Here is a 20799-nt window from a genome sequence, read left to right as displayed (position 1 = left end):
GGCTCGAACCCTCGCGCGCACCCGTCCCGACCCTCCGACTCCGTCCCGAGCGCGGCGGGCCAGGGCCTGGCGGGCGCTGCGGGTGGGGCGGGGATGCTGGGGGACTGCTACCGGGCGCAGCGGCGCGGCTGGTAGTTGGCGCCGAGGCAGCGGCGGGGCTCCCGGCGCGCGGCTGGATGCCCGGGGCCTGCGCTTCCCTGCGCTTCCCGCCGTCCAGGGGCGCCAGTCATGGGCGCCGCGGCCGCTGAGGCGCCGCTCCGGCTGCCGGCCGCGCCCCCGCTCGCCTTCTGCTGCTACACGTCGGTGCTTCTGCTTTTCGCTTTCTCTCTGCCCGGGAGCCGCGCGTCCAACCAGCCCCCGGGAGGCGGAGGCGGCGGCGGCGGGGACTGTCCCGGCGGCAAAGGCAAGAGCATCAACTGCTCAGGTAGGACTGGCCGGAGCGCGCCCCTGCGGCCCCTCCCTCCCTCCGCTCCCGCTGCCGCCTCCCTGCAGGTCCCCGCGACCCGGCTGGGCCGGGCCCGGGCGTGGGGGTCCCGGGAGCTGGGCCGAGGGTGAGCGAGGGCGCGGGGCAGGGCGCAAGCGCGCGGTGCGGGCTTGGGGACCGGCGTGGGGCCGGGGAGTGGCTGTGCGTGAGTCCGTGTGTGCCGGGTGGCTGCACACGGGCGGCCGGGAGTGTTGGGAGGAGGTGAGGCCCGGCCGGCGAAGGGGAGGCAGCGGCCGGGGCCCCCGGTGTGATCGTGGGTGTACACGCGGGAGCGCGTGTTTGTGTTGTGAAGGCTCAGGGGAGGGAGGGCGGCCCCAGGCAGGGATTTTCTGTGTGTATGTGTGACGGTGAGGGGCCAGGGGAGTGAACGTGAGCTGGGGAGATTCCTTCTTCGGGCACTCGGGTCTCAGAGGGGTCGTGTGGGTAAAGGGAACGGGTGGCCCAGAGGACGCAGATTGACCAAGTAGAGTGATAGTGGGTGTGTGTGTCTTTTGGGTTGAGAGGTGGGCGCTCGGAGCTTGTAGTGACCCCGGGTCTATGGATATGAGCAGGGAAGGTCCTGGGGCCCGGGAAGTGACCCTCTGCTTTTGTGTGTTGCGCTGGGTGAAGCCAGGAGCTCAGAGATGTGCCGGGGGTATGCACTGAAGAGGAAGGGTGCGGGTCCTGGGGTGAACCTCGTTTGTGTCGATTCAGAGGGAGGGTAGCTAGGGAATCATCCTGTGTAGGATTTGGCTAACAGAAAGAGGCAGTTAGGTCTCAGGGAGTGCCTCTGTGTAGCAAGGTGTGAGCCTGGTTAAGGTGGTGTGGAAAGAGGGAAGCGGTTCCGAGGGAGTGATCGTGTGCGTGCGTTTGTCTGCTTTGCGGGAGGGCCTGGAGGTTGGCAGCCACGGGAGCACGGGAGTGACCTCTCCCCTCTCTCCAAGGCCGTCTGCACCCCCGCAGCTGCTGGAAACAAAGAGCCTGCTGGGGACGAGACTGTGGAGGAGGGTATCCTGGACGTGAAGTTCCCTTTTCCTTTCACAATGGGTCCCAGAGGAGCCCTGGGGCAAGGAGAGGCTTCCAGGTCTCATTTAGGGGTGGGTAGGTCCTCCTGGAGCTGGCCTGGCAGATGCTAGTGATCGTAAGCCACAGCCTTGCTAACTTGCCCTTTTATCAGTTCTCATTCTCCACTTGTCTTCTTTGAACCAAGGGTGGGAGAAGCAGCATGGGGGGTGGGGGAGAGGGGGAAAGAGAGGGTGGACAGGCCACAGGGAATCCGGGTAGTCTGCCTGCCAGACAACCTTTGTACCCAAAGGGCTCTTGAAGGGGCATTTTTTTGGGGGGAGTGAGGAGGGAGCCAGAGGGCCTCAGCACAGATGCTTATGCTACCCTGCATGAAGAAAACCTTTGGCCTGCTGTTAAGGTTTGAAGGTCTAAAATTCTTTTAATAATTTTCATAATGACATGTTTTATGATCGGGGAGGGGTTAGCATAGTAAACAACAGTGTGTCCATTAAAACTTTTCCACCCATGAAATAACTTTTACTTTATTTTTCTAATTAAAAAAAAACTTTATTTTTGGCTGTGTTGGGTTTTCGTTGCTGCGTGTGGGCTTTCTCTAGTTGGGGCGCACGGGCTTCTCTTGTTGCAGAGCACCGGCTCTAGGTGGACGGGTTTCAGTAATAGCGGCACGCGGGCTCAGTAGTTGTGGCTCGTGGGCTCTAGAGCGCAGGCTCAGTAGTTGTGGCGCACAGGCTTAGTTGCTCCACAGCATCTGGGATCTTCCCCGACCAGGGCTCGAACCCATGTCCCCTGCACTGGCAGGCAGATTCTTAACCACTGCGCCACCAGGGAAGTCCCTATTTTTCTAATGTTAAGTGGAATATGGGATAATATTTTAACCATTAATCACACTTTAATGGTTAAAAATAAAAGTCATTTGTATATTAGAGTGCCTTTTTGTAACAAATACTGGTTATCAAACTAGTAAGTGATCACACCATGTCAAAATATTTTATGGGCTAATGTGCTGTGGTTATTTGTTCTTGCTGAGATAATTTGTCCTTAGCAAAATAAAGTGTGTATTGACGGATGTTTTTGTGTATGCATTCTAACTCTTTATGGATAGTACAAGTTTTAAGAAAGGACATACAGCGCTGGAAACCCACAGGGTGTGGAAAAAAGGGACTGATTTGGGGATTTTGGCCCTTGCTAAGCAACTGTGTGATTCGGAGCAAGTTACTTAATTCTTCTTAGTTTCCTCTTTTATTAAAAGAGGGATTTGGATTTAATAATATCTGAGTCTTCTTTCAAGGGTATATTGATATTTTGATATATATAACAGTAAATTAGGCTCATCAAATAAAATGTTTCCTAATGCTAAGATATACTTGAATAACTGGGTCTAAAGCAAGAGTTTTAACTAAATGATATTTGTAGATTCTTGTCATAACTCTTTCTAGGATGAAGATCTGGGAATGATTCATATGAAAAATAAAATTTTAAAAAATAAATTTATTTATTTTTGGCCGCGTTGGGTCTTCAGTGCTGTGTGTGGGCTTTCTCTAGTTGCGGCGAGAGGGGGCTGCTCTTTTTTTTTTTTTAATAAATTTAGTTTATTTATTTATTTTTGGCTGCATTGGGTCTTCGTTGCTGTATGCGGGCTTTCTCTAGTTGCGGCGAGTGGGCTACTCTTCGTTGCGGTGAGCAGGCTTCTCATTGCAGCGGCTTCTCTTGCTGCAGAGCAGGGGCTCTAGGCACATGGGCTTCAGTAGTTGTAGCACGCGGGCTTAGTAGTTGTGGCTTGCGGGCTCTAGAGTGCAGGCTCAGTAGTTGTGGCGCACAGGCTTAGTTGCTCCATGGCATGTGGGATCTTCCTGGACCAAGGCTCGAACCCGTGTCCCCTGCATTGGCAGGCGGATTCTTAACCACTGCGCCACCAGGGAAGCCCCGGGGCTGCTCTTCATTGCGGTGTGCGGGCTTCTCATTGCAGTGGCTTCTCTTGTTGCGGAGCACGGGCTCTAGGCGCATGGGCTTCGGTAGTTGTGGCATGTGGGCTCAGTAGTTGTGGCTCGCGGGTTCTAGAGCACAGGCTCAGTGGTTGTGGTGCACGGGCTTGGTTGCTCTGTGGCACGTGGGATCTTCCCGGACCAGGGCTCGAACCCGTGTTCCCTGCACTGGCAGGTGGATTATTAACCACTGTGCCACCAGGGAAGCCCCGGAAAATAAATTTTTTTAAGTTGATTAATTAGAGAGCTATAATACTCCAGTCTGAACATAGGCATCTATTAATGCAGGTTGAGATTGTGCATAGATTTTTTTAGTAGCTTTTATTACCTAGGTATTTTCCACAAAGTTTACTCCTTTACATGTTTGAGTTTTAAAATCTAAATGCTGGCCTTGACTCCCTGTTGATTTTCATTTTGGGTTTTGGACCGTCATTTCAGCCTACTCTGACCTTTCTGAAGCCTGATTCTGTCTGGCTGTGTAAGTTGGGTCACTCACAGCTTTGTGGCCCTTGTAAATGTGAAGAGCAGATCTGTGGCTTTATTAAATTAATAGAAGTTGTCTAGATTGTGGAAAAGAATGGAACTATGTGATATTTTACTGCTGACTTGCTTCTAAGTCGGTTGATGTTGATACATTAATCAACCAGATGTTCAGCCAGCTATGCATCCTCCTAGTCGCATTTGACAGATTTTTGAGCTTCTGCTGTTCAACATTTTCCCATTTTGTTCGCCAGCCTATCATTAAAAGATTCTGTCAGATTGTCTTGTTTGAATCAGTATATATATATGTCTGTATCATCCATTTTCCATTTTAGTAATCATATCAAAAAGCAAATGTCATATAGTCTGCCTTAATCAAGAGCACATGGTGGCCTTTTCTTTTTATTGTGTTCAAAAACTTATTTACCCATTCTAGAGTTTTTCAGTGGATATGTGGCAACTTCACTTATGGATTTTTTTTCTGGATTTCCATTTCTCCTTTTTTGAAAATTGAGAATGCATTCTCTCATTTCTGGTCTTCTGGCACCTTGTCAAGACAGCTTAGATAATCAGCAGTCAGATCTTAAAGTTTTTTCAGTACCATGGAGTATGATTTGTTTGGATCAGAAAGCAAATTCTTTTGAACTAGCTCTCTATTCCATTACTGTCCACTTTCCATGCCACTTACCTTAGATGTTAGCTTTGTTTTATCAGAGTTCTACCTTTCCTAGTTTGAAGATCATGCTCTTTGGAGAAGATTACGTAAACAAAGAAGAAACTGAAAGGATCTGTATTATCCCTGTTATTTCTTGATATTACAACATCTTCCCTAAGCAGTGGGCCCTTTGTTTATCTCTTCTTGTTCTAAACAAGACTTAAAAAAAAAATTGTCCTGTCTCAGTTCTCCACTCATTGTGGACTTTATACTTACTGTTTTGATTTTATCTTTTTATTTGTGCTTATTCTTTTAAAAATCTAACTTATCAGAAAGCTTCATGTTCATCCAAAGAGAAAAAAGTCTGGAAATACAGGATTTATGTGAAGAAAAATGAACCTTGAACCCAGGAGACCAGGTAACCTTAGACATGCCCCCCTCCCCTTTTTCATTTATAATGTGGAGATAATGATAATAGTCTTTTTTGGCTCTAGGGTGTTAGAGAAGAAAAAATGAGGCTGAACATGTGAGACATAGATGTCTTAGGGAATGGGGTTAAAGAGAAAGAAAAACATTCAGAGAGACCAACAAGCCGCACTGGTGAGAGACGTAAGGTGGAGAATTTGAAGTAGGTTTTTAAAATGTCACGGGAATTAGAAGTGGATCCTCTGGATTGTGGTGGTGGTAAGGATGATATAAATGGATGATATAAACTTCAGATTAAGAGAAGTGCCTCGTTGAGAAATTAAGGAAACACTCCCATTTACCATCACATCAAAAAGAATAAAATACCTAGGAATAAACCTACTTAAGGAGGCAAAACACCTGTATTCCAAAAACTGTAAGACGCTGATGAAAGAAATTGAAATGACACAACAGATGGAAAGATATACCGTGTTCTTGGACTGGAAGAATCAATGTTGTTAAAATGACCATACTGGGACTTCCCTGGTGGCACAGTGATTAAGAATCCGCCTGCCAATGCAGGAGACACGGGTTTGATCCCTGGTCCGGGAAGATCCCACATGCTGTGGAGCAGCTAAGCTTGTACGCCACAGCTACTGAGCCTGCACTTGAGCCCGTGAGCCACAACTACTGAAGCCCACGTGCCTAGAGCACGTGCTCTGCAGCAAGAGAAGCCACTGCAATGAGAAGCACATGCACCACAACGAAGAGTAGCCCCCACTTGCCACAACTAGAGAAAGCCTGCACACAGCAACGAAGACCCAATGCAGCCAAAAATAAATAAATTAAAAAATAAATAAATAAAATGACCATACTGTCCAAGGCAATCTACAGATTCAGTGCAATCCCTATCAAGTTACCAATGGCATTTTTCATAGAAATAGAACAAAAAATTTTAAAATCTGTATGGAAACACAAAAGACCCTGAATAGTCAAAGCAATGTTGAGAAAGAAGAGCAGTGCTGGAGGAATTATGCTCCCTGACTTCAGACTATACTACAAAGCTACGATAATCAAAACAGTATGGTACTGGCACAAAAACAGACATATAGATCAATGGAACAGGATACAAAGCCCAGAAATAAACCTATGCACTTATGGTCAAATAATCTATGACAAAGGCAAGAATATACAATGGAGAAAAGACAACCTCTTCAATAAGTGGTGCTGGGAAAACTGCACAGCTATGTGTAAAAGAATGAAATTGGAGGGAATTCCCTGGTGGTCATAGTTAGGACTTGGCACTTTCACTGCCGGGGCCCAAGTTTGATACCTGGTCAGGGAACTAAGATCCTGCAAGCTGTGTGGCATGGCAAAAAATAAACAAACAAATAAATAAGAGAATGAAATTAGAACATTCTCTAACCCCGTGTACAAAAGTAAACTAAAAATGGATTAAAGACCTAAATGTAAGACCAGATACTATAAAACTCATAGAGAAAAACATAGGCAGAATACTCTTTGACATAAATTTGAAGCAATATTTTTTTGGATCCATCTCCTAGAGTAATGGAAATAAAAACAAAAATAAACAAATGGGACCTAACAGAAGTGCCTTGTTAGTGGCAATTCAGGATTTTGGGGAATAAAAAGTGAATTTTTCCTAATTAGTATAAAATCTTGATCAGGACACTTCTAGATCCCTGGTATGTAATATGTGGGTGTTTATTAACTTATTTAGTGAAACTTGATTGAATACCTGCCTAGTATAACCTAATATACTAGATATTAAGGGAATATATGAGAGGTCATCTCTGCCTTCAAGGGCCTTATGTTCCAACAGAGGTGGTTAGTTAGCCTCTTACAAATATACACAGGAAATTTCTATTTACTAGACCTGGGCTTTCTCCCTCTTCCCTCCACCCCACTCAAAAGTAAGCTGACAGCATTGGAATTTTTAAAAGGTGTACAGTTAAGTGATTTTTAGTATAGTCACAAAGTTGTACAATCATCACCACTATCTAATTCCAAGACATTTCACCCCAAAAAGAAATCCCACACCTATTAACAGTGATTCCATGTTCCTCTTTCCCCCCAGCCCTTAGCAACTACTAATCTTATTTCTGACGTTATGGATCTGCCTATTTTGGACGTTGCATATAGATGGAATCATACAGTATGTGGCCTTTTGTGATTGGCTTCTTTCACTTAGGCTGACATTTTCAGGAGTCATCCATGTTGTAGCATGTATCAGAATTTTATTCATTTTCATGGTTGAGTAATATTCCACAGTATGGATGTATATGGCACGTTTTGTTTTTCTGTCAGTTGATGGACATTTGGGTTGTTTACACTTTTTGGCTTTATGAAAAATGCTGCTGTGAACATTCATGTACAAGTCTTTGTGTGGACATATGTTTTCAATTTTCTTGTTTAACTCTAACATTTTGAGGAACTAGCAAACTTTCCTAAAGGAGCTGCAACCATTTTAGATTTTCCCCAGCACTGTATGAGGGTTCCAATTTCTCCACATCCTCTCCAACACTTGTTATTGTCTTTTTGATTATAGTCATCCTAGTTGGAGTCCTAGTTGAAGTTGTGGATCAATGTGGTTTCGATTTGCATTTCCCTAATGACGTTGAGCACATTTTTATATGCGTAACGGCCATTTATATATCTTGTTTGGAAGAATGTCTATTCAGATCCTTTGCTGGGCTTGATTTTAACTTTCTGCATTAAACATTCCCTTAGTAAACCATACTGTCCGAATCCCACAGCACACAGATGCTCCAGGGGTAGGTTAACTCTGGTTTGTCTGTGTATCATTTGATTTCTCTGCTTACCAAGAATCAGTTGTGTTTGTTCTCAGATTTACTTATACCACTGGTAGTTGTGAGTATAAATTAGTAAATATTACTCAAATAGATGAAATGTGAATGCACGAGGAATTGTTTTTATGCATTGCTTTGGAAAGACTTGATAAAGGCATGAAGCTGAAAGAATTGCCTTTCAGTGAATTACATTGTGGGAAAGACAGCTGAAACAGATTGGGGAAACCTTATAAATCTCTGGAAGGACTCTGCTCCTAGCAAACTTTGCAAGTATTTTTAAGTCCCGTTCTACTGTAAAAGAGAGGAAAACGGACATTGTAGATAACGGACTATGAGTGTGGTTTATCCAAGGAAGGGGGGGGCTGCATTTGGCAGACCCGGAGGTCTTGATGGCACACGGGGAAATGAATGTACATTTATATGTTTAAAGTTAAAAATGGTTATAATATGTATGTGTCATTTTAAAAAATGATTCCTTGCTCTACCTGACTTTTATGATTAATTCATCAGTGAGAGTTTCCACTATGCAAGGTGCCCTAAGGAAGATACAGATACAGTGTTGAGGGAATGAATAATTCTGATTTCTAGGCATCAAAACAACACTTTCTCTGAATAAGTGGCACTCTAGCTGGGTTTTACAGGCAGAATGTGAGCCTGAAACACCAGCCCCACTTTTGCCCGAGGCCTTTGCTGTTGATGTTCCTTTTGCTTGGAACCTTCTTGTCCCAGTTGTTTATCCCCTCATCTCCTTCACGTCTTTAATATCACTTGCAAAATGATGCCCTAAAATTGCACGCTTTTCCACCTTCCACCCCTTCTGCCCCTCTTCCACTCTAATCCTCATTTATGTTTTCTTCCTGCTCCAAAGCACCTTTTCCTGGGTGACCTGTTATACATGTTACTTATTCTCCGACTCCTCTGTGTAGATCCATGAGGGCAGGGATTTTTGTCTGTTTCTTTCACTGCTGTGTTATCTGTGCCTAGAACTGTGTCTGGCACAAAATTAGATGCCCATCTCATACATTTTTTAAAATTAATTAATTTATTTTATTTATTTATTTTTGGCTGTGTTGGGTCTTTGTTTCTGCACGCGGACTTTCTCTAGTTGAGGCGAGCGGGGTCTACTCTTTGTTGCAGTGCGTGGGCTTCTCATTGCGGTGGCTTCTCTTGTTGCGGAGCATGGGCTCTAGGGCGTGCAGGCTTCAGTGGTTGTGGCATGCGGGCTCAGTAGTTGTGGCTCACGGGCTCTAGAGCACAGGCTCAGTAGTTGTGGCGCACGGGCTTAGCTGCTCCGCGGCATGTGGGATCTTCCTGGACCAGGACTCAAACCTGTGTCCCCTGCATTGGCAGGCGGATTCTAAACCACTGTGCCACCAGGGAAGCCCCCCATCTCATATTTATTTGTGGAATTAATGACTGAATGAATGTAGAAACTGAGAAGAGTTGGAAGGGGTATTCTCTGGGCCATGGGAATGCTGTTGGAAAAGGTACAAAGATGTGACAGTGAGGGGAATATTTGGGGATACTGGGATGTGGGGATTAAGGCAGGAGGTGATCGCACAACTGCCACCATGTTAGAGGAAGGCCTTGAAGGCTGAGCTGAAGGTTTGGCACTTGCTCTGAAGACAAAGGGAAACTTAAAGGATTCGAGTGACATTGTGGTTTTGGAAAACAAAGTCTGGAATTGTTGAAGATGAAAGGGAGAAGGGAAGAGACTGGGAGCATGGTGAAAGATAACAGTAGTGGAAATGGGGAGAACTCAGAGGACTTGTTTGGCCTGCACTGTATTTTAAAAAATTGCATTGGTTGTTAACCATTAAAAATCTTGAGGTGTCACTTAAAAATCTGGATTGTGGTCTGCCCTTCTAAACTTGGAGGTATTGGTAACATTAGGCTCCTGCCACGTGGCAAAAATCCTCCAGAGTTGTCTAGTGGGGCATCAGCTGTTCACTTTGTTAGTCCCTACCCAGCCATCCTTTCATTGACCTTTTTCTCCCTTAGCTTCTGGATCACCTGCCATAGGAGGCGGGATGAACTGTGATGCTCTTGATTTGGGATGGAGAGCCTGTTTGGAGGAGGGTCAAATTGGTGTGTATTCCTTCCCTCATTCCTGTTACTCACCATCACCAACTTAAATGCAAATCCTTATTTCTGCAGTTTCAAACCCTTACCATCTGAGCACCTCTCCTGCCTGTACTCCTTGCAACTTCTGCTGCACTGTTCTTTTTTTTTTTAACATCTTTTTTGGAGTATAATTGCTTTACAATGTGTGTTAGTTTCTGCTTTATAACAAAGTGAATCAGCTGTACGTATACATACATCCCCACATCTCCTCCCTCTTGTGTCTCCCTCCCACCCTCCCTATCCCACCCCTCTAGGTGGTCACAAAGCACCAAACTGATCTCCCTGTGCTATGCGGCTGCTTCCCGCTAGCTATCTATTTTACATTTGGTAGTATATATGTCCATGCCACTCTCTCACTTCGTCCTAGCTTATCCTTCCCCTTCCCCGTGTCCTCAAGTCCATTCTCTACGTCTGCGTCTTTATTCCTGTCCTGCCCCTAGGTTCTTCAGAACCATTTTTTTTTGTTAGATTCCATATATATGTTTTAGCATACGGTATTTGTTTTTTTCTTTCTGACTTACTTCACTCTGTATGACAGACTCTGGGTCCATCCACCTCACTACAAATAGCTCAAATTTGTTTCTTTTTATGGCTGAGTAATATTCCATTGTATATATGTACCACATCTTCTTTATCCATTGATCTGTTGATGGACACTTAGGTTGCTTCCATGTCCTGGCTATTGTAAATAGTGCTGCAATGAACATTGTGGTACATACTCTTGTTGAATTATGGTTTTCTCAGGGTATATGCCCAGTAGTGGGATTGCTGGGTCATAATCGTAGTTCTATTTTTAGTTTTTTAAGGAACCTCCATACTGTTCTCCATAGTGGCTGTATCAATTTACATTTCCACCCACAGTGCTGCACTCTGTTCTTTTCCTTCTCAACCTTTGCCTTGAATCCACCTCCGACCTCTTCGTGTTTGAAAGCTACCCTGCTATCTCTGACTATACGATTTTCCTTGAAACACTCTCTAACGATATTTTTATCATATTTAGTTTTCCTTTATTAATTTTATATCTTAGTTTTAGTACTTCCTCTTTTTCAACTTTCCCTTTTTTTTCTTTCTAAATTCTTGAGGTGGAAACAGATCATTGTTTTTCTTTTCCCTTAAGACCACAGGCATTTTTGATAACATTCCTTTCATCATTGTTGTAAAATTTATGAATTTAGATATGTTACAGATAGATTGTTTTTTGGTTTTGCATTATGGTCTAAGAATGTGTCATAGAATTTCTAGGTTTTCACATTAAAACTGGCTGTGTCTCTGCGTTCTAGTATGAGAACACATTTTATGAAATATACCTCAGAAAATAAAGTGTTATTTCCTTGGCTTCTTAGTCTCCTATTATATAACTTTTTAAAAAAAATTAATTAATTTATGTAGTTATTTTTGGCTGCGTTGGGTCTTCGTTGCTGCACGTGGGCTTTCTTTTTTCTAGTTGTGGCGAGCGGGGGCCACTCTTCCCCGCAGTGCGTGGGCCTCTCACTGCGGTGGCCTCTCCCGTTGTGGAGCACGGGCTCTAGGCGCCCGCGCTTCATTAGTTGTGGCACGTGGGCTCAACAGTCGTGGCTCACGGACTCTAGAGCGCAGGCTCAGTAGTTGTGGTGCATGGGCTTAGTTGCTCTGTGGCATGTGGGATCCTCCCGGACCAGGGCTTGAACCCGTGTCCCCTGCATTGGCAGGTGGACTGTTAACCACTGCGCCACCAGGGAGGTCCTCCTATTATATAACTATTAATTTTACTTAAACTTAAAATTTTTTTTTGAATTTTAAACTTTGAGGTAAGTTGATGTAGTATACCCAGGTTTCCCAGTTAAGGTTTCACCACATATGCTCTATCATAGTCTCTTTCTGTATCTAAGTCTTATCTATCTCTATCTATATGTATGTATATCTCTATCTACCTTACATCTATATCTATATTGTATCTATATCTATGTATCTAAATCTTTCTTTTCTGAACCTGACTCTGCCAAGTTGGCTCCTACCAAGGGAAATGGTTTAATTTATGCTTTATATCAGTTCTGTACTTTTAATTCTTTGTGTAGTCGTCTATTGTTAATGAAACATTGAAGCCTCCAGTTATGATACAGGTTTATTTTTCACAATTTTTCTTATATTTTTGTTATTCTGTTAGGGACATATACATTGAATAGTTTTTGTTTCATTTTTTGTTGTACTTTTTATTTTTGTGCAAGGCAGATTTAAAGAATCTCCTGAAGTCATAATGTTGCCCATTCCTTTTTGGATTTGTGTTTGTTTTTTAGTTTTTAAGTGTTGGGATTTGTTTCGCAATGTATATGTAGACCATTCTGCTTTCATAGGTATTCAGCCCGTTTACATTAAGTGAAGTAATTACGATATTTGTGCTACCCTCCATGATCATGATTATCTTTTAAAATGTAAAATCCAGTTGTTTTTAGTATAGCCACAAGGTTGTGCAACCATCACCACAATCAATTTTGGAACTTTTTTGTCCTCCCCAAAAGAGACCTCATATTCTTTAGCAGTCACTCCCTAAACCCCACTCCCACAGCCCTAGGCAACCACTAATCTATCTTTTGCTGTAGATTTGCCAAGTTTAGACATTGCATATAAGTGGAATCATACAATATGTGGCCTTTGGTGATTGGCTTCTTTCACTTAGCATAATGTTTTCAGGGTTCATCCATGTCATAGCATGTTTCAGAATTTCATTCCTGTTTATGACCAAATAATAGTTCATTGTATGGATAATAACCACATTCTGTTTATCCATTCATCACCTGATGGACATTTGGTTTGTTTCCACTTTTGAGCTATTATGAATAATGCCTCTATGAACATTCATGCACACGTTTTTGTGTGCACATATGTTTTCAGTTTTCTTGGGTACATACCTAGGAGTAGAATTGCTGGGTCACATGGTAAGTCTATGTTTAACATTTTGAGGAACTGCCAAACTGTTTTCCTAAGTGGCTGCACCGTTTTACATTTTCACCAGCAATGTCTGAGGGTTCTAATTTCTCCATATTCTGGCCAATACTTGTTATTGTCTTTTTTATTATAACCAACCATCTTTTAAGTTCATATATGTTATCCCTCATTTCTCCTATATATGTGATTTCTCTAATGGCGTGTAAATTTTCAATTAAAAAATTAATTAATTTTTGGCTGTGTTGGGTCTTCGTTTCTGTGCAAGGGCTTTCTCTAGTTGCGGCAAGTGGGGGCCACTCTTCATCGCGGTGCATGGGCTTCTCACTATCGCGGCCTCTCTTGTTGGGAGCACAGGCTTCAGACGCGCAGGATCAGTAGTTGTGGCTCACGCGCCTAGTTGTTAAATGGCATGTGGGATCCTCCCAGACCAGGGCTCGAACCCGTGTCCCCTGCATTAGCAGGCAGATTCTCAACCACTGCGCCACCAGGGAAGCCCTCAATTTTGTAAAAGCTGAATTGGGAGATAATGTCAACCCATTTACCTCCTCCTTCCCTCTCCCCCCTTTTTTACATTATTAGAAACATTGTTTTAGCAGAACTATTTTCATTATTCTTACTATTAATTCCATCATTAGCTTCTCTCATGGGAGAAACGAAGCATTTAGGATTTTGCATATTTTTCTTCTCATGCACTTTGAAATTCTATGTTTAAATCTTAAAACTCCCTCAGTATTTGCTTTTAGTTTATTAGATGATTTACTGTTAATCTTTTGTTACTATTTGAATCTATTTCCTTTTTACAAGTGTCATGTATTTTTCATGGCTCAGTAGTTTCATCAGTCTTTGAATTCTAAAGTTCTTAACATATTCTTCTGCCATCAGAAACTTTTCAGCCATGGCGCCATTTTTCTCATTTTTGTGCAAATATTCTGAGTCTTTCTTTTCCATGGTTTAAAAAAAAAAAGCAAAGAAAAGAAAAAAAAAAGGAAAAAAAAAACCCACACCATTTTTCTTTGTTATAAAGGCAGTATTTGTTTGATATAAGAAATTTGAGGAATATGGAAAAATGTAAAGAAGAAGTCTGTGATGATTGCCATTCTCCTCTGCAGTATCGTAATGTTTATGCTGAAACGATTTCAATTTATACCAGAAAAAGTTTGAACTTTTTCCTTGATATGGGTGTTTGCTTTGGCATATGCTGTTTAACCTGGAGCCACTATTGTTCACAGGACAGATCTTTTGGAATTTTTCAGTTTACCTTATTTTGCCTTGTCAGCTTTCGTATAATACTGTTTTACAAGTGAATCTAAACTGCTGTTATTTCTATTTCAATTCTGTTGTTTCTAGCCTTATTGTATATTTAGATCCTCTATTGTTCACAAGTCAGCTCAGTCTTTGTTTAGTGTCTTGTGTTCATTTTTTCATAGTTTTTTTCACTTTAAAGTAGTTTGAGATATTTTTTAGGTGCTGCCATTATGTTTACCATTGTTTCCTTCTCCATGTTCAGACCATAAGTGCTTCCTAATTACCATTTAATTAAACTTAGTTTTAAAAAAATTATTCACTATTTTATAACACTTTGCCATGGTTTAAGGTTGTGGTTGTATCAGAGTTTCTGTCCCAGAGGGGAGAAGTAACCTTTACAGTTTCCAGTGGTCTTTTGTAAAGATGTCATTTAATCTTTGCAACCCTCAGAGGAGTGATTATTATACCCATTTTTACTCTAGGGAACTGGGATTTCTCAGAGAGATTTAGTGTTGGCCAAGATTATATAGTTACTTAATCAAATAATCAAAACTCTGAATCTGGAACTCTTTCTAATGCACCAGAGTTTGTGAAGTCCTTTTAAAGTTCTCTTTTAGAATAGTTAATATCAGTTTCTTCCGTGCCAACTTGCAGGTTGTTTTGTAGATTTCTGTCCTTGTGGGTGACTTCTGGTTTCTGGCTACCTCCCATTCCATTTGGTATTGCAGACACTAAGGAATAATGGTTTGAAATAGAGCCAGAGATGGGAATTCCCTGGCGGTCCAGTAGTTAGGACTCAGTACTTTCACTGCTGTGGGCCCAGGTTCGATCCCTGGTCAGGGAACTAAGATTCCACAAGCCATGTGGAGCGGCCAAAAAAAGAAAAAAGAAATAGAACCAGAGGGTGTTTTTTTGTATTTAGATTTATTTATTGATATTTTAAATTTTTTGATGGAGGAAATACACTGAATATACATGCAGAATTTTAAAATACTTATGTAAACATGTATATGTTGCAAAATATAAATTGCATTATAACTATATAGTTTCTTTATTTTTCTTTATTTTTTTGGCTGCATTGGGTCTTAACTGTGGCATGCAGGATCTTCGTTGAAGCATGTGGGATCTTTCATTGCGGCGAGGGCTCTTCGTTGTGGTGCGTGGGCTTCCTTCTAGTTGCGGTGTGTGGGTTTTCTCTCTCTAGTTGTAGTGCGCGGGCTCCAGAGCTCACGGGCTCTGTAGTTTGCAGCATGCAGGCTCTAGTTGAGGCGCGAGGGCTCAGCAGTTGTGGCGTGCTGGCTTAGTTGCCCTGCGGCATGTGGGATGATGTTAGTTCCCCGACCAGGGATCCAATCCGCCTCCCCTGAATTGGAAGGCGGATTCTTTACCACTGGACCGCCAGGGAAGTCCCTATATAATTTTATAACCTGCTTTTTTTCACTTCATAATGGATTTTGGTCTTTCCATATCAGTGTATGTGTTTCTGCTGCATACTTTTATGGCTGCATAATATTTCATCAATAACTTATTTAATTAATTCCCAACATATGGACACTTAGGTTTTTTTCCACTTTGCTGCTATAAAAAAAAAAGCTGATGTTACCAATCTTGTACCTACGTTTTTATGTTTTGTCTTCTATCCCTATCATAATTTCCTAGGAATAGAATTGTGGGGTTAAGGCATAGAGACAATTAAAATTTCCATGTATACAGCCATATTATCCTGTGAGAGGTTCTGCCAATTTATACTGGTATAGTTGGTTTGAGTGCTCATTTTCCACACCTTCTCCAGAGCTGGTGTTAATAAAAAAATAATAGCAAACACTTAACATAGCACTTTTGACGTGTCATGCACTGCTCTCAGTGCTTTCCCTATCTTTATTTAATCCTTCATCAACATTGTGAGATGGGTACTGTTATTGTCCCTAGTGTTATTGTCCCCATTTTACAGATGAGGGAACGGAGGCACAGAGTGGTAAATTACTAAGGTGTCACATAGCTGATAAGTGATAGAGCCAGGATACTGCTCTAGGAGGTCTGATTCTAGGGTCTGCCTCTTAAACACTGAATTATAATGCCTGTTCATTTTTTGTTTAATTTAGGTAACGTGATTATTTTTTCTGATTCTTAAACTTTTTAATTTTTTATTGAGATATAAATTCACATAACATAAAACTCACCATTTTATACAATTCAGTGTTTTTTTTAAATATATTCAGTTATGCAACCATCACCACTATCTACTATTTAATTACAAAGCATTTCCATTGCCCCCCAAAAGAATTTCCATACCTATTAACAGTCCCAATACTCTTCTGTCCCTGTCCCCTGGCAACCATATAGGACTTCAGTTTATATATCTGTGAGAGTGAAGCACACAGGTTTGCCAAGCTAGTGAGAAATAGTAAGGGAGAGAGTGTTGAAGTTCGAGATCTTTGAAAGGGCTAGAAAGACCCTGGGTATCATTAATACCCAGCTCAAGATCTAGGTATTTCTTTCTGATCCTGCAATAGACTGTCCTCCCCATCACCTTGCCTGAAGCATACTGACATAGAGGAATTTAGAATTGAAGTAGGCAGCAGGGAATGATTGTAGGTGATGGGGTAGAGGATTGACATGATCAAAGTGGTGTTTAACAAAGGGTGGTTTGGCAGTAGTGTGCAGAATGGGATGAAAAGTATTGGAGTCAGATAATTATGTGGCACATGTGAATTTCCTTCGTTAAATATAGCTTAGAGAACTTTTAGTCGTCTCTGCTGCGGATGCTGTTTAATATTAATGTAAACTGCTTTTGGTTTTATATCATGAAGTATGAGTGCAGTTTATTTTCCCCCTCATATCTTTATAGCAGAAAATCAGTAATGTAATATGGTTAATTTAGTAAACAAGTTGAAGAGAATTTAATTCCTAATTCATCTCATTTGCTGAGACTGAAGTAAACATTTTTTTAAAAAATAAATTTATTTATTTATGGCTGCATTGATGTTCGTTGCTGCACACGGGCTTTCTCTAGTTGTGGTGCACGGGCTTCTCATTGCGGTGGCCTCCCCTGCTACAGAGCACAGGCTCTAAGGCTCTAGGGCACCCAGGCTTCAATAGCTGTGGCACATGGGCTCAGTAGCTGTGACGCATGGGCCCAGTCGCTCCGTGGCATGTGGGATCTTCCCGGACCAGGGCTCGAACCCGAGTCCCCTGCATTGGCAGGCGGGCTCCCAACCACTGCACCACCAGGGAAGTCCCTGAAGTCAACATTTACTAGATAGATCTGTTGTTTGATTTTCAATGATTTGTGTCATTAAAGGTATCTCTCAAACTGGTCTGGGGAAAGAGAAGAAGTGAATCTTTGTTGTATACCTACTTGTTCTAGGTACTGTTGCTTTTTAATACATTATCTCATCTAATCATTACAATACCTAGGGAAGGTGGTATACTCTACAATGTGAAGCACCAACATGTGAACCTGGCCCGTATTGACCCCCAAACTCACACTTTGTCCATTGTATGGCAGGCTGTCTCTGGGGTTGTTTGAAATCACATTGAGTCTTTTCCCCCATTAAATATAACTGGTATAGAAACCTTTAAAGAGAAAAAATCATCCATGTTCAACGGGTGCAAACACAGCCCCTGTTAACCAACTTTTGTTTTTTCCTGGCTGGATTTTCCTATATGTGTTTTATTTATTTATTTTTTTTGCTGTACGTGGGCCTCTCACTGCTGTGACCTCTCCCGTTGCAGAGCACAGGCTCTGGACGCGCAGGCTCAGCGACCATGGCTCACGGGCCCAGCCGCTCCGCAGCATGTGGGATCTTCTCGGACCAGGGCACAAACCCGTGTCCCCTGCATCGGCAGGTGGACTCTCAACCACTGCACCACCAGGGAAGCCCCTTATATGTGTTTTTTATACATTAGCTTGGTGTATGTGTATAGCTTTGTCTTCTGCCTTTTCACTTGACATTCATCAGCTATTTCCACATTGCTATATAATATATACAACCTTTTAAACAGCTGTTTAATGTTACATGGCTGTGTCACACCATTTCCTGGTGATATTTTAATGTTTAAATATTTAATATTTAAACATTAAATATTCTTAATATTTCCACTGTTTTCAGTGTAGAGATCATGGAACTGTCTTGTAGGCAGTTGGATATGGGGTCGTGAACAAGCTGGGGTGTTTTTGGGAGTGAAAGCATCCTACAGGGGTCCTGTAAGACTGGATTGGTATGCAAGTTTTCCCAAATACTATAAACATCTAGAGAATGAGAATAAACCCATTGACATTTTCTTAAGAACGACGTACAGAGTTTGAACATGTCCTGGAGGGGAGTCAATAAGGAATCAACTGGCGATGAACTGAAAATTTCCACGTGTTGATAAGTACTTAAATAATACTTATTGTTAAGTATTATTTAAGTATTCATTTATAGGACTTTGCCCAACAATGCTCTGAAGGCTGGAAATAGCATTGGCAAAAGCAGATGAAGTGGCTTTAATAAGGTTGGGGAAAAGCAGCTGGAGACTTGAGTGGTGGGAGTGCATGAGAATGCTGAGAGAGAAGAAGTAAAATGAGATATCACAATGGGATGGCTGAGGGCAGAATATTTTTATATATGGTAGGAGCCGTCTTGTCTCAGTGCTTTAAGATTCTGGTAGTTGGTTAATCAAAGTTTTTTAAGTGTGGAGTGACAAAATAATTCATAAATGCATGTAGCGTTTTAACTTAAAAATATATATTTATTAAACAGTATTTTGAAAGAGGGCCCAGAATTTTTCTTTGAGAAGAGCTGGAATTTCCCCTTTCTTGAATAAACTAGATTCATAATGCATTGAGTACACATTCCAGTTTTAACGTCTTTAAAAAGGAACTTAAAGACTTGTGGATACAAAAATCTAGGTTTTTATCTTGCCTACACCTAAGGCAATAGCTATTTGTAAAAAGCAACTCATCTTAAGTCTTTCTGTAGAATTCAATTTTGCTTTCATAGAAACAATTTATTTTCACTCTTATGAAGAGTTGAAACCACAGAATTACAATAACAAATACAGTTGGCATACACAAGCTGTATAACATACATAACTGACCCTTGAAGCACAAGAGCTGCTCTCCTGGTTGGAGCTAAAGTACTCGTGAATGTTCTGGAGAGTGACCTAGTAGCCTTGAGGATTCATTGAGCCCTGGGCATTGGTTTGTATGTTTTACAGAGAAAAGCACACTTTGGTTAATCTGGAGAGTTGATTAAATTGGGAATAAATTCTAAGAGTGACATGGACTGAGCAGTAGGAGGGAAAAGAAGTGATTAAAAGGGAAGTGGTCAGAGAGTTGGGGGGATAATCAAGATGATTCGTTTGGAAGGGGAGGCCAGGTGTGTCAACTGCTGTAGAAAGGTCAAGAAAAGAGTTGTAAGACTAAGAAAAAAGGTATGGATCTTTAGAGTAGAGGTCATGTTGACCTTTGATAGAGTTTTGATATGAAGGGGGAAGAAGCCAGGCTTTCTAGAGGTTAAGACATTATTAAAGGAGGGGCACCCACTCTGAGCCAGGACTTGACATAAACTTGGAGGCAGTATATTTAGGTCCTCCTATTGAAATGAAAAACAGCCGTAGTAATGTGCAGAGATCTTGCAGATTGCTGCTTATTTGACTCACTTTCTTTGTAATGATTGTGTTAGAGAATTAAATGTAAAGCCTTTCATTTTATCTTTTATAGTGGATCTAACCCGGGGGTGATTTTGTTCCCTAGGGGACGTTTTGTAATGTTGAGACATTTTTGGTTGTTACAGCTGATCCTACTGGCGTCTAGTGAGTGGAGGTCAGGGATGTTGCTGAACATCCTGCAGTGAACAGGATAGCCCCCGCCCCCAGCAAAGAAGTAGCTAACCCAAAATGTCAGTAGTGCCGAGACTGAGAAGCCCTCAATTCTGTCGTAACATTTCCAAAGTGAATTCACTTTTGGCTCCTGTAATTTCTAGCTAACTCATAAGATCCTCCAACTACCTTCTGTTTAATTGGAACGGTGGTAGGAAAGTCACATCATTCTGGAGTGCTAATAGGTCTCATTTTGAACTGCAGCCTGAACCTAGTTAGTGCTGCCAAAAGTTGGGGATTCTGGCAGTTCAGGTTCACAGTAAGTAGGGTTCCTTCGCTTACTGTGTATTGTTCCCCAGCTTTGAAATGTTAATGAGAATTGAGACAAGTTTTACATTTAGAGAATTATATGTCTGGCACATTTGTAACCAGAGCAAAGTGTTTCTGTTTTGAGCCACTCTGCTGAGTGATTCCTTGTGTAAAATATTTCTATTTGGAGAACTGAGTTTTGAGGGCCTTAGAAATGGCTCATCCTTTTTGCTGAATTTCCATTTTGGTCTCAGGAAGCCAGGTGTGTAATTATCATCATCACTGACAGGTAGTAGAGTGCCCTTTTGATGCCTGGTACTGAACAGAATACTTGAAAAGAAATAACATTCAGAGGATGATCCCAATATAGAATTCCTACTATACTGAGTTTGAGCTAAGGCAGTAGTTCTCAAATTTGGGAGGAGTCAGAGCACCAGAAAGTCATGATGCTCTTGATAATGTAATTTTATCATGTAAACTGTGATGTAGCACCAGATTATTTAAGACTTCCTTAGAAATGTTTATCTTAAATTTACATGCAATCATTATGTC

General features: G+C 41.9%; 1 protein-coding gene across 1 annotated transcript in view; it reads left to right on the top strand.

Annotated features, from left to right (window-relative positions):
* Positions 1–228: 228 nt before the first annotated feature.
* Positions 229–20799, top strand: part of TMEFF1 (transmembrane protein with EGF like and two follistatin like domains 1) — a gene marked incomplete at its 5' end in the record, with an annotated part of 92503 nt that continues 71932 nt past the window's right edge. The window contains one exon of the mRNA XM_082843199.1: positions 229–424. Within this exon, the coding sequence (XP_082699325.1) occupies positions 229–424 (196 nt within the window). The remainder of the gene's footprint in view (positions 425–20799) is intronic.

The sequence above is a fragment of the Leucopleurus acutus genome, assembly GCF_964270905.1.
Source record: "Leucopleurus acutus genome assembly, chromosome: 7".
NCBI classification, from domain to species: Eukaryota; Metazoa; Chordata; class Mammalia; order Artiodactyla; family Delphinidae; genus Leucopleurus; species Leucopleurus acutus.
This window is presented reverse-complemented; position numbering and strand designations above follow the sequence as displayed.